The 26392-nt window shown below is 41.7% G+C and overlaps 1 protein-coding gene across 3 annotated transcripts; it reads right to left on the reverse strand.

The window, feature by feature from the left end:
* Nucleotides 1-353: 353 nt before the first annotated feature.
* dhx38 (DEAH (Asp-Glu-Ala-His) box polypeptide 38) lies at nucleotides 354-25822 on the reverse strand. Of its 3 annotated transcripts, none has more exons than XM_015368262.2 (27): nucleotides 25710-25822; nucleotides 24058-24591; nucleotides 23083-23270; nucleotides 22493-22645; nucleotides 21631-21799; nucleotides 20994-21112; nucleotides 20302-20378; nucleotides 19450-19605; nucleotides 18758-18919; nucleotides 18541-18648; nucleotides 18045-18169; nucleotides 17766-17903; nucleotides 17187-17373; nucleotides 16146-16331; nucleotides 14101-14241; nucleotides 13627-13737; nucleotides 13139-13255; nucleotides 11398-11505; nucleotides 10807-10919; nucleotides 9124-9332; nucleotides 8532-8686; nucleotides 7881-8036; nucleotides 7346-7480; nucleotides 7045-7170; nucleotides 6800-6895; nucleotides 6153-6274; nucleotides 354-2648 (listed from the first exon to the last, which is right to left on the reverse strand). In XM_015368262.2, exons 2-27 carry the CDS (start codon nucleotides 24375-24377, stop codon nucleotides 2567-2569), a joined length of 3759 nt encoding a protein of 1252 aa, XP_015223748.1. In that variant the 5' UTR covers nucleotides 24378-24591; nucleotides 25710-25822; the 3' UTR covers nucleotides 354-2566. The 3 variants fall into 3 exon arrangements, with proteins under 3 accessions (XP_015223748.1, XP_006641269.1, XP_015223747.1); XM_006641206.3 differs by having other exon boundaries at nucleotides 24058-24400; nucleotides 25705-25822; XM_015368261.2 differs by having other exon boundaries at nucleotides 25705-25822.
* Between the last annotated feature and the right edge of the window lie 570 nt (nucleotides 25823-26392).

Genomic DNA, 26392 nt, shown 5'->3' on the forward strand with positions numbered 1-26392 from the left:
ATTTCCTTCTATTTTAGTCTTTAAAAATATTGATGGTCAACACATTTCCTATGATTAAACACTCCCTCTGTACCCTAGCATCATTCTCCCCAGGGGCTGAGGAGGCTGAAGACTAAATACTGACATAAGCACAATCATCAGCATAGCCTTTTAAAAATATATACAAGCTACCATTCGTTCACAAGAGAAAACCATATATTAATGAAAACAACGCCTCACAATTCTACAAACCTTCTCCAGTCCACCTATTACAGCAACACCACCATTCAGGACACATCCAGACCCCGAGACCCTGTGGATGAATGTGCGCTTGAGTTGCCATCTTAAGACTATTGGGGGAAAAAAACAGCTGCTTTATAAAACAAAATCCATTTATTACTGGTAGCCAAAAGGGGATTGCACACATTGAAATACATCCAGCACTTCTGTTTTCTACAAATAGATTCATTTACAGTCACATTTGAAGACATACATTGAAAAACAACATGGACTGATTATTAGGCGTCACCGAAACAATCAATGTTTCTTGCAACAGAATTTCACTATCATCCATAGCTCTCACACACAGGAGGTTACATTTCATTACTGTCTTTTTAAATAAACAGTTTTAAACATCACCTATAAACGCTTTCTTCATACTCTATTACATGTACTCTCTTACAGAAGAATGCACAGCAACTGACTGAAAAACTAAAGACCCATTTGCAAATCTTTTCCAGTAATTTAGAGTGCCATATTCATATGAAGAACATAGCTGAATGCTTATTAATCACCTGATGTGTAGTGGCAAAGGTTATTCCTGAATAATCACCATCAAAAACATAAAATGATCATTTTTATCCATTATTTTGCAGACGTATTAGCTGTGGTCACTGTCACTAGGAAAGCGAAATCTCCTGGCGAGATCATGTTATATTAAACAGGCTGATTTGTGAAATAAAATCTCCAATGATAAAAATATTTGCTCAAAGTGCAATTCTTCCCAAAATGTGCATGGGCCCAGAACCTTCTGCTGTTACTGTAATGTCATATATGTAGAATATTACTGTAAATCTCAATATTTTTTCCAACAAAATATGATGGTACTATACAGTAATGCAAACTGATTTTGTCAGTGTTCACTGAGCAAATATTTTTGAGAGGAGTGCAGTATTTTTAATATTAATAAACTAATGAGACAGATGGCTCATCAAAAGTAATTACTGAAGTACTGTAAGAAATCAACATATTAAAAGTACAGAAAACCTAATCTTGTCTCTCAGCCAACACCTAATCACCCATCTCTCTATATAACAATTTGTAGAAACCTCTGCATGATGTCTTGAGTGCAACATTGTATGGATTGCAGCTATTAGACCTAATGCATATTCTACAGGGAGAAAAGTAAAAAGTGATTTCAAAATGCACAACTGCAATACAGCAAGTAACCAAGATAAAATATCACATGAAAGAAATTATTTCAGTGCTGGTTCTTTGTCAGACTCCAGACACTTGTAACATACAGTATACACAATTTAGAAAAATGTTTTGCTGACACAAGCATTGGTGAAGTGCATTTTGTTGAGGGCTTTGGTAAGAGACTGATCAGAGACTGTAAGGCCTCTGGCTGTGAGTGGCTTGTAGGTTTTGTTAAAAAAAATGTTAATTAAAACATTTTTTCATTTCATTCAAAAAATTCAATAAAAACAAACCGAAGTAATGCCTAATTACATGGACCTATCCATGAAAACAATTTAAGCCACTTTGCATCTTCCTCCAATACTCATGCCTTCCGTTAAAAATTCTCTTCTTTAGACCCAATGATATTTCTTGATAAACTGTTCTTTCACCAGACAGGAAAGAATAAATTAACTAGTCCCCTCTTAATGTTATTTCTGACATGAAATATAGACCTGGTCAGTGCAGTCTAAATAACACAGAACACCACCTCTGAAACACACGCAGTAAAAGACCAGTATAAATTATGGTTATCTGGTTAAAGGAGGTCAGAAAACACGGAACATTTAATATAAAAAACTCCACTATCATTTCTGACCTTCTTGTGGAAAATACTGAAAAATTAAAACAGTCACAGAAGACATAACATCAAATTTGTGCCCCAATAGATTTAATTATCTGCATCATTGTAAAACAACTGCTTTTAAAACAGAAGTCCCTAGAGAATCTTTTTAAAATGGAGGTGTGTCAGAAAAAGATGTCCATAGAGAAGAGAATCTTAAAACATTTTAAAGAGGTTTATTAAAATAGGACACAGTCCTTTTTTAACCAACCCACAAAAATGTGTTGTTCTGCAGCAATAATTCTAAAAGACCACAAAGGCAGAAAGCAGTCCACTCTATGGACTGTTATGCAAAACAGAACAAGCAGAGAATATTGTAGCCAGAAGAGCTCAACATCCCCCTCATGCCTTATACAAGTGCTCCCTCTGCTGGGCAACGTGCTGAACTGCATGGCACAATCAAGCTGCCTTACAAAATCACCACAATGAGAGCCCAAAGGACAGCAGGAAACTACAGGGGACATTTTGGACTCTGTGGATGTAATGAAGAAACAACGGATTAGAAAATTAAAGTCCAAATCGTGCGGGAGTGCGTTTTGGGGTCATTGGTGCTTCTTCTTTCCTCCCTGGGGTGCAGATCTTCACTGACCTATCAGAGTAAAAAGACAACATGGACATGAGAGTGATAAAAAAACAGAGAGCCGGTTTAGAAGGCATGAACCAATGTGTACTCACTGTAATACTACCTAGCTACAATTTCAAGAATATAAGATACATTCTAATGTGTGAATAACATTTCAGCTTGAGATCGTATAGTAGAGATTTATATTAAAAGTATAGCTTATATATTGAAAGTCAAGTTTTACACTCAATTGTTTACATTTCAATAGTATGAACACACCAGATCAAAGATATCCGACTGAGAGTTTTTAATTTAAATCTAATTGGTTGGTTAAATCTGGCAAGAGTTTGGCTCACTATACTGGTGCTGCTGCTGTGGTTTCTGCACGTCAGCCAAACGACGGAACTCATTACATATCACCCACTCACATTCAGCAAACCCTTTTAATGAAATTAAACTGCATCACTATGAGCTCTGCGCTGTCCGTACTCCACAAGGTTAGACTGAGGCACTCCCTAATTCTGTTACATTCATTGTCATTTACATGACAATTCTTCAAATGGGATTGCTGGGCAAGCAGAACATACGCTTCATTTTATTCCTTTACTCCCCCCCATGGTTGTTTAATCAGTTTTTGGACTGTAATTTAATATTTAAACAAGTATTACTCGTTATGTAACTTTGAAGGAGAGGCTGGCGGGGAGGGATTTGAGGGCTATTTGGTCTTTCTGCAGTGGATGCTGCAGGGTGTAGCTGACAGTACAATACATCATCTTTAATTACAGCTTCACAACACACCAACACCCCTGTTCCAGCGCACACATGCTGCTATCGTGCCATCAGGCCCTGACCTCCCTCACTGCAGGTCCCAACACGCATTAGGCATCATCTCGCCCTTTCATTTCCAGAATTTCTACCCATTATATTGTGTGTATCCTATGCTTCATGTATTAAACGTAACACAAAGCAGAAATACTCTTCCTACACGTATGCTTTAACCTACAGCCGTTTTCTTTTGGCACATTGGGAATGACGTCATTCCCAGAGACAGGCGCGTTAACGTGCCTGGGATGAGGTAACTCTTCAGAGATCACCCTGCCGAAAACCAACCACTGTGCCGTCAGAAGCCCACCTGTACTTATAGATTTCAAGCGTTTCCTGGAAAAAAACACATCGCCTAACCTCAATAATACTCCCTATGGCTTGAATGGACATAGGCCTAATTTATTCCAAAAATGAAAATTGGGGAAAAAAAAATGTCTACAGAGCCTGCTATTTCAAGAGCTGATTAAAGGCATTCAATTTCACATAGTTGTAGTTGTTCTAACAGAGCACAAGAGAAGCCCTCTACAAGTAACATTATCAGGATGCAGTGGGACAATGCAAGTGGAGAGGTTAAGCACTGAAATAGAGCTCTTGCCCTTCTCTTCTTTCCCTGTGGCTCCCATCAAACTCAAGTTCAAGTTGAAGCAAACTTGTCTGCTGAGCTCGAGGGAAGAATGCATACTGTAACTACTGAAGCCTTTAAAACAATCGGGTCAGTATCCCATTTCCCTCATACACACATAAAAATGCTGCCACTTCAGCCTGATTTCTGACTGTGGCTCTGCAGGGTAAAAACCACTAACTGACCAGCTACACTCTTGACTTGAGAGCAAGCGACATACAGTACATAAGGCTTGCCACAACTGACCAGTGTCCTGCTGGACTGTCAGCACAGACACAGTCTGTAAAGTTAACATGAAAAGAGGCTGCACAATGAAAACACTGAGAGACAGAGAACAGAACATATTCATTATTTGACTTCAAAGTTGAAGAAATCAAAATCCTAATCCCCTTCTTTAATGTGATCATTGCAGAGATGTCTGGCATACCAGTTGACAGACAAAGCTTGGAATACATAGATAAATTAGTTGATTAATTAATAATGAAAATATTTTTTTAAAAGCTGTCGTCTTTGTGAAGTCAGAAGATGTGTGTGGAATTAATTTTTCAGTTTAATTTAAAAATTAAAGCACGCTTTTTCTTCCCCTGCGCCACAATTTAAATTGCTACAGTAATAGGGGTCAGTCAGGGGTCAACATCATTTCTTTCTCTCGGCTCAGGAGTGGAGAGGTGAGAAAAGCTCATCTCATCTCTCTTCATCGAGCGAGAGGAAAAAAGCAGGAGAGAAGCTGGCTGGGGGAACAGAGATGGACGGACAAACAGATAAAAAGACACAAAAGTAGACTAAGTAGCAAGGATAAGAGAGGAAATGGCTATGCAAGAAGAGCACAGGGATGGGAGAGGCTAGCTGGACTGTGTAAACATGCTCTAAAGAGGTAGTGCTCAGCTGGGACACAGAAACAGTTAGAGCGACAGACAAAACACAGGAGCCTTACAAACAGCACGCCAACACAGAGCCTGGGGCTGGGGCTGGGAGGGACACACACTACGGAAAACACATGAAAAGAAAATGGAAACAGGCCAGAAAACCTAAAAGGAATTTGCTTCATGGCGAAGGAAGGTGAGGAAACTAAAAAGATATGGATGAAGAAACCTGTGACCACTCAGCAGCCTCAGGGGAATTAACCATGGAATTAAGAGACTGCAAGACAAGAAAATAACTAATGCACAAAGTATCTTTTTATAATGAAACTGGGAAAACATGTCTACTAATAGTTTTTTAGTAATCCCTCAAACATTACAAGCATGTATTATTCTAAAGGCTACATGCTGTACTCAGGCTACACTGCACAGAGTGGCCACCATTATTTCACAGCCTTCATTTTGTCACCAAAGTGTCACACAACAGTCCTTCTTTTTATCCTTTTTGTAAATTTAAAGCTTTTTATGATTTTTAAAAGTACTTATTTTTAGGAGTGTGGTATCCAACTAGGTACAGATCAAACTGTTACAAGTTGCATAAAACGATGGCAGAAGTGTGATTGTGCATTAAATGTTTTAATACAGTTTCAACATAGTCACTTACATTTTTAACATACCACTCCAAGGTGTGTATGTGAAGCACTTGGAATAGTAGACAATGTGCTATAGTGATTTTGTAGTTCTATGTTTGATCATACTTATTTTAAGTATATCTTTAATATTTAAGCATATCTAATAATGTATTTATTAATTTATATATAACATACATAATATATAAAACATATTACGCTATTGTATAATAAATTTAAATATTTAAGCAAACTTATGCATTTAATATAGAATATTCATATATTTGAATTGCCATTGTTTCTCATGATTAAGATACTCTTTACCATACAGCTCTTTTCTTAATCATGATGTAACTATGCCTAACCACATTTTACTCTGATTGGCATACCACGGCAATCTTTTCTAAGGGTTTCTACAACCTACGACATATGGATAAGTGAAGGTGCTTGAGTGCAACAAACTCAGGCCACCTTGCACTTCCGTGTTAATGTTTTTGGATCATCATTGCACAGCACGCTCTTACAGACGTGCAGGGAGCAGGCCCCGCCGTGCAGAACGTCAGTGTGGCCCGGCGGCTCGCTCGGAGAGGCGCACCTCACGCTGCCCAGGGTGTTCTTCCTCTCCTGCTCCTCCCGCCGGGCTCTCAGCTGCTGCTCCGCCAGGGACATCTCCTCCTCCATGGCCGAGATCTCCTCCTTCGCCCTGCGACGGTTCTCCTGCAGGAAGAGGATGGAGGGAGAATGAGCACAGGAGGAGAGGAGAACAGGGGTCCAGGAAAACACGAAGTTGGAGTTAAAGGCGGTCAGAAACAGCAGAAAGAAAAGAGAAATGAAGCACGAACAAAAATGCTACCCACACAGGGGAAGGCGTGAGAACACATGAAAAGTAAAGGCGGACAGGGAGTGGCTGAGGAATACACGGTACTCACTGAAGTTGCAATGGCTGAAACCAAAAAATGAAACAATAATGATAATACGGACGTGTCGCTATAAAATTGCTCTTCAGGAAGTGCTTGTTCCTTTACAAAAGTTCCAAAGATCTGAAAAGATCTGAAACATTCCCAAAAATTCACAAACATTACGGAGACTGTGAAGCAGGAGAAAGGACAATGAAAAAGAAGGATTCTAATAAGAGCAGTGGGGGGGGGGGATAAAGAATAAATGTGGGAAAATAAAGGGCAGGAATAGGGCGACGCAGACTTAGGTGAGAGAGAGGAGAAGGATGGGAGTAAGACTACATACCTGTCTGCTCTTGCCGGCGTGTTTGATGCTGTAGAACATGGGCCCCAGCTCGGCCAGCCACTCCCCGTCCGCTGCAGTCACACACTGCATGTACTCCTGAGAGAGGCAGAGCACAGCACGCTCAGCAACACAGCATGAGGCAGACCCATCACTCGAGCCAGGCTCGAATCGTGACATGGCCCAAAAAGAGCACATCAAGCCAACAGAACCACTGGCAACCAATAAAAGCACAGCAAAGGTCTTACTTTGGTTGTCATGACCAGCTCATGATAGACTATGTAATCCGGGGTGTAGCCCATTCCAAAGAGCGAACTGGTGGGGTGTAGGTGACAGGGCATTCCTGTCCGCACATTCACATACTCCCCGATGCCCTGAAGAGATACAAAGACATGGCTTTAGTTACTGCAAATTAAAACATAACCGCGGCTCCTTGCTGTAAATCTTGCCCTTCTGTCCCAGACACAGTATTATTTTGATTTTGAATGGTCAGCTTAAAAAATGCCCCTGCTCTTGCAGTCAGAAGGGGACCCTCCTGCCTTCACTCGCCTTTAATTTAGCAGCTTGGTGGAAGTACGCGGCACAGATGCACTTCCTGATGATGTCCCAGTCAGAGCCGCAGGAGACCAGATTGAGTCTCTGCTGAACCATGATGTCCTTCAGCTGGGCCCTGACCTCCCGCACCTGCAGGACGTACAAAGGCACACCTTAACAGAGCAGTCAAGTCACGGTTGGCATTCAACACTTTACACTTCAATGAAAAGAATTTGCTACCATAATTACTCATTATGCACATTAAACAACTATAAGCTACCAATAGACACTGCCCATTTAATTTATACAAACCTTGCTTACAATATAGGACAATGTTATTAAAGTTGTAAAAAGAAGAACGCAGTTTATATGTAACAGTGATGTCACATGAACACAAGAGCAACGGCTGCTGTTATTAACTGGATGTTAAGAAAATCCAAACAAGAACAAGCCAGGAGCAAACCACTGTTTTGTTAACAGTAGAGAAAGCCGCTACCCACACCATAACATAAAGAAAAACCGTTTTGGAAATCATCAGTGCAGAACTGACCTTCCTCATGGCTTTGGTGTGGATGAAGTGCTCGTTGCACCAGATAGTGGAGTAGTTATTGTTCTTCCACTGCAGGTAGACGTTGAGGTAGGTGAGGTGATCGCTCTCGGGCACAGAAAACTTCTCCCTCACTTGGTCACTCTCTTCCTCGCGGCCCTGCCAAGGGACACAGACTGGCCATGATTCTGCTTCACAGCTGGTACCAGACGCTATTCTCCGATGCTCACGTGGAAGGAAAACTGTCCCCTGCATTGAATTCCTTATATATATCGAGACTAACTATACAGAAAATGGGGAAAATTGGAGCTAGAATTCGCCTAAGTAAAACGCTAGTTCACTTTTTTTTTAGATATGGAAATTGCTGACTAGAACACATTAATTTCTGATTTTCAAATATACAGTATGGTGAAACGATTTTTAAAAAACTGAGAAACATCCTCTCTCCCACAAAAAACTGTGATTTTTTTAAATAATTGTTCTCTAGTGAGGAGTTGAGCAGAAATGATTGATCTGGCTGAACAGTCTCTTTCCACTTAAAGAAAAGGTGCTCTGCTGGGAATGTGAGCAGACAGATGAGGCATTCCTTGTGAAATCCCAGCTGATCCACAGAAAAACCTAAAGTGAGAACCCTGGGGAATGAACTACACCTACCTTTGGCCTGTAGAAGATGGCGGGCACAGACAGCATGGAGACAATGATGAGGATGTCGGAACTGCAGCCCATGTCACACGACACGATCAGCATCTTGGACAGGGCAGGGTCCAGGGGGAACTCCACCATGAGCCGACCCGTAGGCGTCAGAGAACCTGAGACAAGTAAAAGGAGAGGACGATGAAAAACAAATGACCTATATAAATAGCGGACCATTATAGGGACACAAGGCAAGGAAAGAGGACACTGCACTGGAACAACTACGTAGACTGTATGACAATAAGAAAGTACAAAACTTAAAACAAATGATGAGAGAAACATTACAAAATAGGATTTATGAAAGGATTTTCTTTAGACTCATTATAACCAGTAGCCATGTCCTTTTATACCACTAAAAAAATCCCTTTAATGACTGCGACAAAACAGGACTTTAGTGAAGGAGGTGAACATAAACCTACAGCCTACCACTGTCTCCTAAACAAAATATTCATTTACATCTAAACCATCAGCCTCATTTATTGTGCAGCAGTGCCATTAGGCTAAATCGAGGCTGCAGGCTGTCGTGGTCTTCGACAACAGTTAAGGGGTGTACCGGTGTTGTCGAGGGCCCCCAGGATCCATAGCTGGTACATGGAGTTGAGCATGTTGTCTTCGGGAGGGGGGTCCATGAAGTGGAACAGCAACAGGTCCTGCACACCCAGGGATTTCAGCAGCAGGACCACATTGGCCAGGTTGGTGCGCTGGATCTCGGGGATGGTTGTGGTCAACATCTCATTCTTGAAAGCACTCTGAGTGTACAGTCTACACAGGACAGAGAACAGGCCTTAGACTGACTGAAGAAGCAACAAGGCCAGAACAATGGAGAACCAATGGTTATACAAGTCTGTCTACCCACGTCCACGGTTTTTAGAAAATGTCCCAGTCTGGAGAGTCCGCTTGAGCCTGAAGTCTGCAAAAAATGTCAGTACTTATGATAACAGGACTCCAAAAGTATTTTATACTGACTTTGTTCATGTGTTCCTTAACAGAAATGAAAGACTGTTTTCTGAACATGTCAGTAGATGTATTTTCCTATTACATGAGAAATTGATTTTAAATACATATTTCAACAGCAACAAAAGATCCTTTGAATGTATAGATTTATCTTTCTGAATTTCTTTCAGGTTAGAAAAAATGCCAGCAATATCCATTAAGAAATACAAAATATTTTGTAACTAAAAGAAAATATAGATCCCCGTATGTTCTTCAGTCTATTTAAGAGTTAAGAGGTTTTCCTTAAGCAGATTTTCATGCAATATCAATCTGCAACCCAAAACATATCATTGCACCTTAAGGACAGTTTCTCTGAAGCAGAAATTGATTAGTCAGTCACAGATGTGCACTGGTGATGTATCTAATCCTCAAGTAAATGAGCTCTTTTAAGTGTACTTGGACCATTTACATGGAGCAAAACAATTTTAATTCTGTCAGCAGCTGATTGGAAAAAGAAAGGGTGTCTTGTTTCTTTAGAGCACCTTGGAAGTTTAAAGATTTGAAGGTTATCGTAAATCTCTCTCTCAAGCATACCTTTGTATTATTCAATTTTTACTGCTCTAAACTAAATTATATTCCATAGAATTAACTCAAGAATATATTGAGTCCTCTGCATTTCCATGAAATCCCTTAGATTTAAAATGGATGGCTTGGAGATCAGAGGATGAAATTTTAGCTCAGCTCTGTGATGTACTGTATGAAATCTGAACCACGCTAAAGAACAGAAATTCATTTAAAAAAAGACTTCAGAATAATGCAACAAAGGGAAGCCAATTTCTTTAGAGGGTCTCAAAGAGACTTGAGCAAAAAAAAAGTAATGGCATGTCAGTGTCAGACAAATGTGACTAATTCCAACAAAGGTTTACAAGGCGTTATTAAAAAGTGATGATTTAGTTTTCTGATGTTTCTGCTGGAAACACAAATGAGTAAGAATGTAAAATGAAATGCGGGAAGCAGAACATATCTCTTTCAACAAATGGTAATGAAACCGGAGGATGGCATTGACTTGAGTGTCAAGAAGGCTGACTCCCACAGTGTAGTGATCTCCCCTCTGGAAGGGCAGACAACAATGTGGTCAATGTCATAGTACAAAAAACTTGAACAGCCATCTCACAAAGGAGCACAGATTCCTACATCAAAAACTTGTCAATGAAGTCATTTCTAATCATTCTCACTAAACGAGGGGCTACAATCTACACCCGAGCTTGTGTTCTGTCCAGTGTCGGGACATCTGGGGCTATACCTGAAGCACTGGCCCGGCCCGGTTCTGCCAGCTCGACCTGCGCGCTGGTTGGCGTTGGCCTGACTAATGGGGTACACCTGCAGGGCATCCATTCCAATACGGGGGTTGAACACCTGTATGCCAAAAGACATAGTGGGATCATACTGTCAGAATATTTTGGGGGGAAAGACATTTTTTTTAATTTCACAAACAAAATGTTATTCCGAGAAGACCTACGTTCTGAGAAATAGAAAAGACAACAAATAAACGCTTCCTCATTTAAAAGTCGCTCTTTTTAGGTCATGAGATTTAAAATACATTTTACTCAGTATACTTTTCACATTGAGTAAATGATCTCAGGATGAATTATTAAAGAATGCAACCTTAGCATTTGCTGGTGATCATTTTATCTACCCTGAATAATGATGAATTTATTGCAGTGAATTAATAAATATCCATGTTAAATTTTCAAGCAAAGCAAATGTGACTCTAGTAATTAAATGAAAACCACTAACTAGAAGTTTCACTCACTCTGGCCAGGATAGCTGTTCACACTTAAGTCAATACTGACCTGTTAAGGCGGTAGAGAACAGTGAGACAGGGAGACTTTACCTTGAGCTTGCAGTAGCCAGAGTCAATAACAAACATAATCCCATCCACAGTCAGGGAGGTCTCAGCGATGTTTGTGGCAACAATACATTTCCGCACCCCATCTGGAGCCTAGGACACAGGCACAGTTAACGCAGAGAAACAGAACCACTAAGTATCGGAGCACCGAAAACACTAAGGGGGTTTAACTACTTGAAAACTTTTAAACAGCAAATAATAAAGTTCAGTTTTATTTAATTTAACAAGCGAAATGATGCAGGAAAAGGCATTTCAACATGCAGACAAAGTATCTAATGGAGTGCAGGTATCGAAAACAACAGGTATTGTTGTTTCCATGCTCTTTGAAGTTGCCTGTATGCCTCCTCAACCAATAAGGTGAGCTACACTGCATCACTCTGGTTAAAAAAATTACAGGTCCTGTTTGCTTCCAGTCTAGGAATACAAAAATCTAAGTGAACTGCATTTAGGAGGACAGCCTTGGAATCTCATGGCAGCCAACTCTGTGTCTGTTAACACCTTCCTCTTCAAAAAGCAGAAGCAAACTTACATTTTAAAAAGTTAACCTATTTTTGTAAGTATAAGGGACATTAACTTACATCCATTTCTAATTTTAACACACATCATAGCTCCAGTTCTAGCTTAAATGAGTATTTTTGACAAAAATCAAAGATAAAGATGAGAAAAATTATTCTCCCATAGAGAAAGTAAGATGTCCAAGTTTGAAATACTTCAAGGCTCAAAAATGTTGCTACTCCTATAAGTAACCAATAAAATAATTGGAATAAAACAGATCATTGATTAAGTTTGTTTCTCCTCAGGATGAGCTGTTGCACTTTTGAGTTTTGGCACCATCCTCAGTAGGAGTCATATGTGCTGATGCAGGATTTTTCAGATGGGTTACTGAGGAGAACAGAAGCAGCTGAACTGTTAACTGCATTTTATGTTAGATCATCAATTATCATTGCAATACAAAATATAGAATAGCCAGTTTTGTGTTTCTCAGGTCTCAGCTCTCAGCTATGATCCCTGAGATGCATGCAGGGGAGAATAAAGAATGCATGTGCTCAGAAGGCCACAGGCGTCATGGTCACTGACAGCTGACTAATCCCACCCTACTCTCAGCAGTGCTCAGCCAACTGTGTGCCACTGTTTCAGGAACCCTAGTCTCAGTCGACTCCAGGATCATACAGCCAAATCTGCCCTCAGGAGATCCCATGAACCATGTTCTGTTTTCTCAAATAGGTTTAGCTCCAGTTTGCACCTTTTCATGGTGTTTTCCCAAGACTGTTGAATCCTAGTTTCAAATGAAATGCACCTCAAATTTCTGACCAACAAATGAAGGAATTAAGTTAAAAAAAAACTTCAAACAAACAGGGATGTAGAAGGGAAGATGGTTCCCTGCTATTACCTCAGCTCCACTTTACTTTCAATAGCCATATACATCTTTCGTTATTTAAGGAGAGATTCTGAAACTTGAACTTAACCATCTTGACCTGGGAGTTCACAGAAGAGCCACAACATGCCACTAAACAGACTAAAAATGTTCTAATTTTTAGGCCAATGGAAACCTAAAAGGCAGTCAGTCACTGAAGGAACAAGACAAATCTCCTAGAACACTACTCTAAGACCAAGTGTACAGCCAACACACTGTGCTTCTGCACGCCTTTCTAAAGGACAAAAAAACACCTGGGAGATAACAAGAGGTAAATTATTCAGCAGGCTGGCAGACAGATGACAGGTTTACCTTCTGGAAGATTTTAGCTTGGAGGTCAGAGGGCAGCTGAGAGTAGATGGGAAGTACTGCCAGTGCAGGGGCATTCTCCAGGTCCTCCAGCCTCTCCACAATCTGGTCTGACGTCACCTGGGTAACAGCAGGTGAACAGATCCTCAATAACCAAGCTTCTTGCCTCCTGTACATCACTGCTCCTGCCTCACGCAGGTCCTAAGTTACCACTGCTGACAAAGAGCTTACTCATCTAAGCCCTCAGGGTACTGCTACAGCCTTCTGTCATTCTTGGACACTGTTCTCTGCCTTGAGGACATCAGGCTCAACCTTTGCATTATACATTGTTTTGTTCACCAAACTCTTTTAATCACCCCTATGGAGATTTACTTAAACCACAACGCTGCCTTCTCCTGTGCATTATTATGACATTAAGACAGTCCCTTTCTCCAGTCCTTCTGCCTCTCCTTCGCGTAACATGTCTGTCATATCTCTCCTCTTATACAAACCTCAATGTCCTCCTGCCCAGGCATGAAGATCAGAATGTCCCCTTGCGTCCCGCTCAGGTGAATCTGAAGAGCCTGCTTCACTGCTGCTTCCACATAATCCTCCTGAGGGGTCTGAAACACACACCACAGCCAACAGCTGAAGCAGTCTGTCCCTGTCAACAGTCAACTGCTCTCAACAGAGAAGCACAAAAAAGAGAACAGAAATAGACACTAAGGGAAAGTATATTTAAAACTGAACTTATGAAAGAATTGTGGAAGTTGAGAAAAACCTACCAGGTATGTTGTTGAAGTCTATACCCTGGTTTCTTTCAAGAACTGGGCGGACAAGATCCAAGCTAAATGAGCAACTTGCAACCACACACTAAAAGGACCTAATGGGATCCTCTTATCTGTAAACCCAATTTATGTTCACATTTTACTTCACATGTACAAAACATGAAAACGTGCCCAAAGAAAGAAGGTAAAGCAATATACCTTGCTAAACAGAATATCCACAGGGAATGTTCTTCCGGGAATATGGAAAATGGGGACATTCCCGAAGAATGCTGCAAACTTATCGGAATCCATGGTGGCCGAGGTAACAATGAGCTTCAAGTCTGAGCGCCTAGCGACCACCTGCAGAGAGCAAACCACAGGGAGAGTTTCAGCTGCTGCTCGTGTCCTGCACTGCTACCTCTCCATGCTGAAATGGATAACTCAGCAGTGTCCAGAGACACGTACCTATGCCTTATTTTATTTTCGAATAGGATTTATATCTTGTACGGGAAGGATTCTTAAATTCACGTTGGATGTAAGAATTTGTTTCAAATAGTTACATTCCCCGTGCAACAGTCAAGAAATGACCAGAGAGATCACATGACTCGTTCCCCAGAATGGAAGCCTGAGTCTAGAGCTCTGTCACCAGCAGCACCCACCCACCCCCTTCCCAGCCCACACACGCATACCCACCACTTTCGTAATCTCAGATACAGTGTAAGGTAGTTAGGGCTCCAAAAATGCCCAAGTAAAAGGACATTGCAAGAATCTGATGGGGTCTATTCACACTAGCACATGAGGTAGAAGAGTTAACTGGATCTGAAGGGAGTAGAAATCAAGAAGAACCATTTCTTCCACCTTTGACCTTTGTTCGGATTTCTCAATCCGTCAAGGACACAGTGTGTGTGAGTAACTGACGCCAGGTCACATGCGGGGAATCGACAATGAATTTTGGTTGTAGTATTTCAGAACTACAGACAAGGTGAGGAGAATGGAAGGGAATGGGAGAGACTAACGCTGGCGAACTCTTTCCACTCAAGTAGCTATCCAGCTATCCCACTCGATCAGTGGGGCAGCGGTGTTCCGTCATGAACAGCTGTTACGTATTCGCATTGATTCAAACGATTAATTCCTTGTGAACATTCAACTTGGCTTTTCAAACACAAGACTAAGTCTATTTTATCCAAGAACAAATGTGGGCTGAATTAACTCGACAAACATGTTGGCTCTTTGGATTGGATGCAAAGGAAAGGAATTGCAATTATCACAGCAGATACAGGAATCTCATCTGTAACAACAAAATGTTTATAGATTTTCTAAGTATCATCACAATACCGCAAAACACAATACAAAGCAGGGTTTTAATTATATTACAAGGATTTATTTTATATATTGGTTTACGATCTGACAGACTAACGAATATGTCTTATTAAAATTTCAGGAAAAAAATCTTTTGTTTCAGTTAAAGCCCCTAAGATGACAGATCCTAAGGTGAACCATCTTTTATTCGCCGTTTAAATTCCTGTTGGAATTCACTAACTTTGATAGTGTTCTGGATACTGATATGAAAACATTTATGAATTATGTACAAGATAGATCAAAGTAAAAACAGAAAAATGTTCAGTCTCAGGCAGATGCAACAAGAAGAAATTGTAAGAAATAACTGGGAATTGTAAAGAGGGTCCATACACCTTTAGAACAAAAAAGAACCACAGGACCAACCTTTTTCATAATATTTAAATATTTCCATAACTCAGAATCCCTATTTGTTAAAGTTCATCTCATTATTCTGCACTGTTTTCTGAGATATTATTCATAATGTAGCTGTTAAATTTGTGGATAATCTGGAATTGGTAATGAAAAACATCTATTAAGAAAAAACATTACAGAGACAATTGTGTTTTAAACATCACAACACCATTAGTTTACCATTACTAATTAGAAGCATAATTAGTACTAGCAGCATGAAACAGATTAAAAAATTAGGCCTATAACCCTGGAAGGAAGTGGACCTTATAATTATGAAATTTATGAATTATGTTTTGCAAAGACCTTCAAATAAATACATTTTGCTGCTAAACATGTTTTGCATATTATAAGCAAAAATATGAAAGAAAGTAACAGTAATGAGGAAAGAGGGACTGAAGAGTGGTTAATTTAATTTTAGAACTCATTTTTTCAGAAAACAAAAACGCATTATGGACATAAAAAAGAAGTGACTGGAGAATTGCACAGCTTCAGTAGGCACAGTGAAGTAATCTCACCTCCCTGAGGAGACCGAACAGCACGTCCGTGTTGAGAGACCTCTCGTGGGCTTCGTCCATGATGATGGCGCTGTAGTGGTCCAAGTCTGACTCCCTCAGAGACTCCCTCAGCAGAATCCCATCCGTCATGTACTTGATCATCGTCTGCTCCGAAGTGCAGTCCTCAAACCGGATCGCATAGCCCACCTGTCCACACAACACAGCATTATCCTTTTTCCCCACTGGATAGGAGCAATAATCCAACTGACAGAAAAGAGGAGCTCACTTCGAGCCACATCTCTGTAATCACACTCCTGGGGTCTCACGAGGATGTGATTTCAACTTCCCTGTGCTATCAGCTCTGTCACTGAAATGTCCCTGTAGTTCACCATGCGGCCCCATTAGCACACACCTGACTTTTAATGCACTCAGTTATGTAAACATAAAAAAATTAAATTAAAATTGATTTCATTTAAGTTCTTACCATTCTGGTTAATTACAGCCAAGCCAATAGGGGAAAAGATATTACTGTTAACACTCGGTTTAAAAGACTAATCGGAGGGAAGTTGTTCGTTATTGCAGGATGTCCACTAAATCATGAATAACGATTTTTCAGCTCAGAATCACACCATTATAAGAGAGATATATACACTATATATACTTTCGACATCTTCTGACTTATTTTTTTAACAATTACAATCAACACAGTCATTGAAGATTGTTCCTGAGGGTTTTTTTATTATAAATATACAAGCTTTTTCAAATCTACTTTATTAAATTCACCAAAGCACACGAAATACAGGGAACAGAACTACCCCTATAGGGCACCACTGATATTCCTGAATGAAGTAGTGTTTATGTTCACTCTTGTGTAATCATGTGTGCATCTCCCCATTATCGATACCTCTGATCTAGCAGAAGAGATTCCCCCGTAGCACATTCTGTCTGTTCAACCCGAAGTCCGGTAAAGCAGCGTCCTGTGAACTGAAGGTTCACTACGCGGTCTGAAAAAACAGGAGCGCTGCTGCGCAGGGACCAGCTGGCGTGTAGGAGCTTCCTCACCTGCTCGCCCAGGCTGCTCCCGATCTCCTCGCTCACTCTCTTGGCCACGCTCATAGCCGCCACCCTGCGCGGCTGCGTGCAGCCCACCATCCCGTAGCAGGTGTACCCATCCTCGTGCAGGTACTGCGTCAGCTGGGTGGTCTTCCCGCTGCCCGTCTCGCCCACCACGATCACGATACTGTTATCCCTGGGAAGGGCGGCAAAATGAAGTCTCATGCAGCTGTCTGGCAAGATGTCAGAAAACGTGAAAACATGCGACAGCCTGAGCCTGACTTTTCACAAACTCCTCTCATCTTGTCACATCCAATGACATCCAATCCCTGGATGAACGTTCCAGCCAATCAGCTTTGGTTTACCAAATCCCATTAGGCTGGCTCACTCCGATGGCGACATTTTTTAGCTGTCTGTCTCAATGAAATAAACATCTCAATTTTGGAAACTCTGCTGCCCAGATAATGACAAATAATGACGGTAATCACAAATAATGACGGTACAGAAGCGATTATGTTCTATTGCACTCATTCTCTGCACTTGGGATCCCCCTAAGTCTGTCTTGCTTGTTGCTTTGAAGGGCAGTACCTAATGATGTTGAGCAGCTGCTGTCTCACTGCAAAGATGGGCAGGTACTGTCTCTGCTCCAGCAGAGTCTTCTTCTTGGCAAACTCACTGCTAGCTTCACTCTTCTCTTTCATGTGATCTGCAAATTTCTGTTCCGTCCTGACACAAGAAAGCAAGGGTTTCAGAGAGCTCCGATGCAGCAAAGACACAAGATAGTAATTGAGAGCAACTGGAACATTATAAAATAAAGCCACTTCATGCTACTTAATGTAATCCTTACATAACTGTAATCATACATACCTGTAGTCCACTGTACCATCTTCACCCACAACTTTGGCCTGCGCTCCATCCTCCTCTTCTTTCTTCTTAATGCCCATGATGTCTCCTAGTTTGGTACCAGCCAGCTCCCAGTGCTTGTGCTGAGCCTAAATGACAAACAGAATTTAAGAAGTGGAAGGAACTATTTATATAAAAAAAACAGACTCCTAGGTCTGCTCCCTTTTTGAATGCTTTAACATTGTGCAGTGACAGGGAAGCCTCATATTTTTTATTTTAACTTTTGCTACAGACCCAGGAAGGCAGTTCAGCAACGTGGGGCTTGTGGCCTCTGAAATGAAGCAGAAACTAGCAGTCTGTGCCAGCACGAGAGCACTACCTGCCTTCCTTAGCCAGCACGAGAGAGTACCGAGATAGTGCGAGGCTAGCGTGAGGCAGATCCACATCAGTGATGATTTTAGAAGCTATTTTAGACGCTGAAGAGACAGAAAGACGAGAAGTATTTGAGTTAAAGCTGCACCTTCTTGCGCTCCTTCTGCTCACGGTGTTTGCGAACCAGCTGGCTGCCCTTGCGGGAGATTATCGCCATGTCCGAAGTGGGGTCCTTCACAGGGATCACCGGCTCGGGCTGCAACACACAAAACCATCACCTTGACATGCGGTGCGCGCGCCCACACAGGGACAAGCCAATTGGAGACGATAACTGGAATCAAGCTCTTCCAGCGCCACCTCTGTACCTGCTTGGTGAAGACAATCCTGCCATCTAGGAAAGGTGGTACAAGGTTGTGGACTAACAGGTGGACTTTAGCAGCATTGTCCTCCTCAAAGTCCTCGTCCACCTCCAGCCGCTGCACCACTCCACTGGTGAGCATGCGGTTCGTCTCCCAGCGTTCGTTATCCTACAGGCACCCAAGAACAGGGTCAGACAAAAGCAGCCGATGAAACCAAACGGCCAAAAGGCTCTCTTAAATTCCTATTCTTTTATATCACTTGCAAGCACAAAGAAAGCTCTCATTCAGTGATGCATTTATTTGAAGAGATTTGTAATAGTATCCAACAATCTGAACAAAAATATTAAGTGAAATAATCATTGAATTGTGATGTGCTTTGAACATTTGAATCATATCCTGCCCATAATTGTAACGCAAATATTTTACAGCATTCCAAGAGTATCTGTAGCAGACTGAATATAGACACAGACCGGGTTAAATTATGAAACAATTTCAAGGTCTGTTTTTCTTATCTTCAGAAAGCTCAAAGCTACCCTTTTCATATGAAAAAATGAATGAGAATTCCACAGCTGGGTTGGATAATGTTATTGAGCAAGATATGAAAGGATATAAAAAATAATTCAGAAAGCAACTTTTTATAATTACAGAAAAGCGTTTTATGGGCATTAATTGTAGGTCAAAGCTGTCTCTTGTTTTACCTCGTTGATCTGTCGCTTCTGAGCCGAGATGCGCTTCTGGGTCTGCTTCTGTAGGATCTGCTCTCTCTTCCTGACATACTCCTCCGAGCTGGACGTCAGCGGGTTGTGGAACTCATCATACCCCTCATCCATCATGTACCAGTCACGGTCTGCTTGCTACAAGACCACCACCCAGTTACTCACACCAGTACCGCTGCACACCCTAAGCACAAAGCCAGTCGGCATTCTGTTTCATGAAAACATCATGTTGGAAAGAACACTGGCAATCTTGGGGATATCTGAAACTATGAAATAGATATTAAAAACATCCATCTATCCAATTTCTAACTGCTTCATCCAATTTAGGGCCAGGGGAGGCTACAGCCTATTCTGGCATTGCAACAAGTACAAGGCACGATACACCCTGGATGGGATGCCAGTGCATCGCAGGGCACACATAGACTCAGACACACACACACTGAAACACGGGGTCAGTTTTCCCAGAAGCCAATTAACCTAAACAGCATGTCTCTGGACTATGTGAGGAAGGCCACCCGAACACAGGGAGAACATACAAACTCCACACAGACAGCACTCCAGGTTCAGTACTGAACTCAGGACTGCGCTGCAAGGCAGCAATGCTAACCACTGCTTCCCTGTGCCACCTGTATTAAAACATAAAATATTAAAAGAGAAATATAAATAAGAAGCTTCAACATTCATCGTTACCACCAAATTTAAGACAAATGAAAACACTGAGAGGCTGGGAACACTGTTATAGGAAACTTAATCATTTGAGCAGGAAAACCTGCTTGCAGGACTGGTGACAAAGGCACTTGGGTTCACTCCTCTGCCCTCCCCCAAGATGCTCACCCGTTGGTCTTCCTCCCACTGCTGCCTCTCCTCCTCGGTATCGAAGGAGATGCCGTCCTCACCGTCTTCCTTCCTCCCTGAAAGGCAAGGCACAGGAGCTTCAGAGCTCTGCCAGCACCCTGCTGGCCTGCGGCTGTCAGCTCGCTTGTGTACTAGAAAGTCAGCCGTGGTCAGTGCCCTGCTTCTTATTAACACAACTGACAATAAAATCACTGACAATTTATCAAGAGAGATATTTCTTGCACACTGCTGACAGATACGATCATGCTGTGCAAATACTTTATTTTCTGAAAACTTAAGAGGTGTTTTTCATTATGGAAGCAAAACAGGAAATTTGCTTCTCCAAAAAAACAATTTGAAAGATGGCGTGTAAATATACTACTTTTTAGGAGCATTAACATTTGTGCTGTTAAAGCAAAGGCCTGATAAGCTGAACACTTGAAGTACTCAATGTCTAGATCTTTCAATCCACTCCGATGCCCAACTGATGCAACACGCTCCTTAACCGTTATACTGATCCTGTTACTTATTAACTGAATAATTAACTAGCAGTTTCGAGCAAAATCCGGTACGAGTCTGAAAGAGAAGGCCATAATTGGAGCAGCCCTGTTCTGCACAGCACTTCAGAGTGATGGAGTCTCACACCCCATCTTAGGACCGAACGTCTCACAGGACAACAGGGAATGGGATACCTTTTCCACGTGAGAGGCGGGGTGTGGAACCCAGGTGTCTTCGGTCATTGGCCCACTCATTATATTTGTAGGATGGTGTCGGCAGGGGAGTGTCATCTGTGTAGCGACTTCTGACTGACCTGTGGAGTGAAAGAAACACACATGAAAAACTAAAGTGCTGCATAATTAAATAGCAAAATGGGAAAGAGTCTACTGCGGTAGGGCAACTCTGAAATTAGCCGAATGGAGAAAAAAGATAATGTACTTAATCAAGAATAAGGGAATACAAAAACAACGCACAAAAAAATCTGCTCAAGCCTGCATGGAACTTCTGTTATGTTGTATTTGTTCCCACCTCACTGTCCCTGGAGGACACTTTATCAAAACAGTAAGTGATGAACTAGAAGACCAACAGATCTTCACCTACCAAATAATTTTCTTCTACTATTACAAATGCAGCTAGACCACTGAAATCTATTGTTACTTCCTAAAAACCATGCAAGGAGTAAATTGGCATATTTCTGAACAGGGGTAAGAACCAGGCACCTGTTAATGCAATGCAACTCATTTTGCAACAGATGGCTTCAGCTTTCTTGGGATCTGCATGGTTAGAAGGAAACAGGAGGTGCAAAAAGATCAGAGATGAAGCTGTGCATACCTGTCTCTGTCTCTCCTCTCGCTGTCGCGTCCAGAGCGCTGGCTGCGCTCGGATCTATCCGCCTCGCGGTGCGAGGGGGTGGGGGAGGGGGATTCCCAGTGGGAACGGCGGGAGCCGGAGTAGCCACTGTCATCTTCATCCCAGCTGGAACGAGACGGCGTGGGAGCATCTGTGCACGCAGACGTGAGAGACGGTAAAGAATATCCTGGTGTCAATACATCAGAATGCTTGCATGGAAAACCAAGGAAATAAGGACAATTAAACACACAGAGGTCTTGATAAAGTCCATTCCTAAACCTATGACATTTCAGATAGGTATTTATATAGTGAAGTGGTACATTACAAACAAAGTTTCTTCGAACTCATTTAGAAACTTCAACGTCAATTGACAGATGTTTGTTTGGACATTGCATCCAATGTGTTGCACAGTATTTCATTGATAATGAAATAACTAACACTTCTCCCCCTCAAGAATTAAGAACTATCTTGTAGTAACCACAAATGATTCTTTTAATCCACCTTTCTATCCTAACACCTCAGACGAAACGTGTCAAGTCTTAACTCCCATGAGAACTGGTGTGCGAATAAGCACAAGAGTAGTTGAAAAGGCCGATATTATAGATAATATTGAATAAGCACACTTTTGTCAAATAAAGACAAAAAGTATTAGATGAAATAATCAAAATTGATCATACGTACTACCAAAGACAGAGTGCTGCATTTTAAGCAACAGATCTGCACAGCACGATATTTATGCAGGGAGTGCTCATGGTTTTTGTCCCCGATGCCACGTGCTTTCTGCTCTCCAGGCACACGATGGCGGCAGTAACCTAAAGGCGGCAGTGGGGAGAGAGATGCAGACCTCTGGGCCGATGTCTGGGAGACTCGAGCTCCTCCCTGCGGGAGCCCCGGCTGCTGCGCTCGGACACGCCGTCCCTCTGCGAGCGCTCCCTCTCGCTGCGGTCGCCCCTCTCCCGGCGGCTGCCCCCGCCGTGCTGCCCGCGCTCCCGCTCCTCTGTGGGGACACAAGCACGCACACGCGCTACCACACCGGGGCTGAACCAGCGGCCGCGCCCACAGCCCAACAACACTCCTCGTTCATCGCCTGCAGGCGTCAGCAGCCCAACCTGCCGTTTTCTCCCCTCGCTGAAGTCACTCCGCAGGATAGCTTGGAGCTTAACAAAGATGGAATGAGGCTTAAGAGCCCTCAAGAATGCTCTTCACGGGAACAGATCAGGATCATTAAGCAGCATTACAAAACTAAACGATTTGCATAATCCAAATTTACTAGAGTGGGAAACAATTTCTTAACACCAGTTTTCTAAAGAAATGCAGCAATGATGACACAAACGTCTAAATTATTACAGAAATTCTACATTCATGGAATGCATGCTAAGGAGTATTCTTATAGGTTATGAGATCAGGGTTAAGCTAAAAGAGTTGCGAACCTACCTCTCTCACTCCTTCGCTCCCTGTCTTTGTCTCTCTCCCTGTCCTTGTCCCGATTTCTCTCTTCCTTGGAGGAGGCATACACCCCATGTTCTCTTCGCTCCTTCTCCCTCAGCTGATGTTTCCGGCGGAACTCCTCACTCACCCCGCCTGGGTTTGAGGGGGTCTCAGAACCAGTCACCCGATACTTCCTGGAACGCAGCAAAAATTGTCTAAATCTAAAGCACCTCTGTATAGCACCTGCTGCAAACAGAGGCTTGGACTACTGAGACAACGTCAAATGCAATGCACACGCTGATAGCAAATTAGACTTTCTTATGAAGACAGAGAAAAAAGATTCAATAAATCATTATAGTATCATTTTGTATTAGTTTTTAGCCTTGGCAATTGCGCATATATCTAGCATACAGTTACGACAGTAAGGCAAAAGTCATATTAATAATAATTCCTTGCATTTATAGTTTTTTTTTTCCATCCCAATGAAAATCCCAAAACATCACCCTAAGAAAGACCCACTCCATCCATCACTGAAACGCTGCACCTCAGTGGGAGAAACATGGAAGCATTTATATGCCAGCTTCCTCTACATAACATTAGTCATATTCATGCCATCTGAGCTGACCAACACTGACAGACTCAAAATTGGAAAAAATCTACAAACCCAAACAAAACTGCTAACCTTTTCATAAGTAAACATGACATTTAATAAGTAGCTTTGAACCACATTCTCTATTAAAATTAAATATAAAGTTAGATTTTCATTTTGCTAGGTAAATCCATGAATTGGAAAAAGACATAAAGGAAGGCACATTCATCTCCACGACAGTGAGAGCTACGAGTGAATTTCTGGACCGTCTGTGATTTCGCAATCTAACATAAATGATACCTAGAAAAATAAAAAAATAAAAAGAAGTGAAAGTGGCTGTTTTATCCAGGCTAAATTTGTCTGAACATTTTTCACAGGACTTGTTCACTCACCTCTCTTTCTTCCTGCTCCCAGACTCGTCCTCCCCGCCATCTTCATCTGACCCCGAGTCGTCTTCGCCCTCCTCCCAGTCCCGATACGACGACACCTTGGACTTCTTCGCCTTCTCTCCCTCGGCTTGCCGCTCCCTCTCCTCGCGCTCTTTGCGTTTCTGGGAGGCCAGCAGGTCCAGCCCCAGCAGCGAGGTGCGAGGAGCGGGCGCCCGGAACACGTGCTGTTCGGCCACAGCGGCCTTCTTCTTCACGATGAGACCCCCCGTCTGGCCCTCGGGGTCGCTCCCCTCCAGTCTGTGCAACGAGGCATCATCTTCCATCTCCGCACAGAGGCCCTGCAGTCCTGCCAAGACCGGCACCAAACCAAATCAAGGAAACGCCCCCGACTCCTGGTGTCGAACGGCCTGAAAACCCAAGCGTGCCTTCCAAACGGAATCTCACAAGACTGGTGACAGAGATGTGCTTTTCTGAGCAGGGCTAGTCTCCAGTGCCAGACAAGATTACTGTGGATATTTGTAAATTACCCATTTTCAGCTGTAAGAAATAAAAAAATAGATCACCTAGCCGGTTTGGATAAACCTGTATTCTATGATCACACAGGCAAGATGAAGATGATGCTTTATTTTTCAAAGGAAAAAAAGACCTCCTGACTGCAGCAGGAAAAGGCTCTAATGCAATTAAAACGGCCTTGACAACACACAAATATGTTCCATCTCAGAAAAAATGTGAACATTACAAAGAAGCAGAATTTAAATATTAAGGGCTATATATTGACAGAACAAAACACGATACAGCTAAATAAGGCTTAAATGATTCAAAGAAAATCATTTTGCTATGTGAATGTCACATGAACGTGAAACAAAAACTTTTTCACCATAAAAATGGTTTGACAAAGCTTACGTTGACCTGACCTGTGGTTAAATATTTTAATGCAAACTGTATTTCTTTCAGCAAGTAGTTCAGGTGGGTAGCTGCGTCGGCATGCGTACGCTGCAAAGGAACAAGTAAAGGTTTATTCCATGCTGAAAAGAAAAACGGAAACACAACGTTTTGACTCAAACCCGACGAAGGCTCCGCAGCCGAAAAGTTGTTTCATTTCTTCTCTTTTCAGCATGGAATAAACCTATTACTTGTTTCTTTCAGTAATAATTGCATATTCTTATTCACTAATTGATTTATGTTGGAATGCTTGTGAGGACCATTACAAATTGGCTCCCCAGCAAGAGATCGTTGATATCCCCCGCCGTACTCTCCATAAACAAGACTGCTAATGACTAAAACTGCGATTAAACTGCCATTTGTATTACACAGGAGGAATACAAGCAGTACTGTGAATAGTAATGCTGAATATACTGGCGTCGTTAATCAGCTTGAAAACCTAAAATGAAAATTTCATTTAGCATTCATCAAAACCTCATATAACCCAATTATATTTTATTTATTTGGAATCGGAAACGTACGTGAAATATAAACGTGTTCTCTAAAACTGAAAACGAACAAAATCGAATTCATATTGACGTAAAACGAATTCGTTTACATTCACAAACAGCAAATAATGTGCGAAGAGATGTTCTAACGGCCATGTTCTCTCAACACACAATCTGCGTAAAAAACACACCCCTTTGCGAAATATTTACAATATCTTACCTTACTGTAATAAAGGATTAGAAGATGTCCACTTGCTGGTTCGATAATTAAATAAATTTATTTCCAACCGTACAGTAACTATTGGCCCCGACATCAACACTGTAGGCAGCCATTTCAATCCCACAATTCCCAGTTTCAAGAAAAAACTTTATTAATCGAAGTCTTCCGGACACTGTGGCGACAGAGGAAGTGAATTTATTGTAATGTTTTGGCAGTAGTTATTATGGGGCTTCTGACTCGTCTTCTTAAAAAAGCATTGTTGTTTAATGCATGTGTATATTTTATAAGAGGCAATGTATTGTTTGCGTATCAAAAACATTGTATATTTCTTTTTTTTTTAACCCAGGACAAACTCCCAACGAGCTCTCCAATTGTACATATATCACTTATTTTAACAGGAAAAATGGTAGACTCCCATAAAATACGTGTTTAGTAATCTGGGCGATTTCGTCGGTGCAGTCTTGTGTAAATGTAAATCAGATGTATAGTTAAAACACTATGCTCTCATTGTGAAGCTTATTCACCGAGATAACCCATAAACGCATTATGTTAGGTACGACTACGTTGACTACACAAAGTATACAGAAACATAATTGGTGCTCTTATCGATTTGTATGTTTAAAAGTGTTAATGTACGATTTAAGAGGTCGTATTTCACAATATGTGGTGGCAGTTTTTCCCCCCCAGC

The sequence above is a fragment of the Lepisosteus oculatus genome, chromosome 20 (genome assembly GCF_040954835.1).
Source record: "Lepisosteus oculatus isolate fLepOcu1 chromosome 20, fLepOcu1.hap2, whole genome shotgun sequence".
Lineage (NCBI taxonomy): Eukaryota > Metazoa > Chordata > Actinopteri > Semionotiformes > Lepisosteidae > Lepisosteus > Lepisosteus oculatus.

Bases quoted from the DNA above. Each gene is read 5' to 3' on its own strand.
- dhx38 (XM_015368262.2), bottom strand. From the start codon at position 24,377: ATGGAAGATGATGCCTCGTTGCACAGACTGGAGGGGAGCGACCCCGAG. The intron at 21,800-22,492 runs GTCTGCATCTCT...CTGCGTGCACAG, and splicing joins TCCCAGACATCGGCCCAGAG to ATGCTCCCACGCCGTCTCGT. The intron at 18,649-18,757 runs GTACAGAGGTGG...TGTGTGTTGCAG, and splicing joins GGATTGTCTTCACCAAGCAG to CCCGAGCCGGTGATCCCTGT.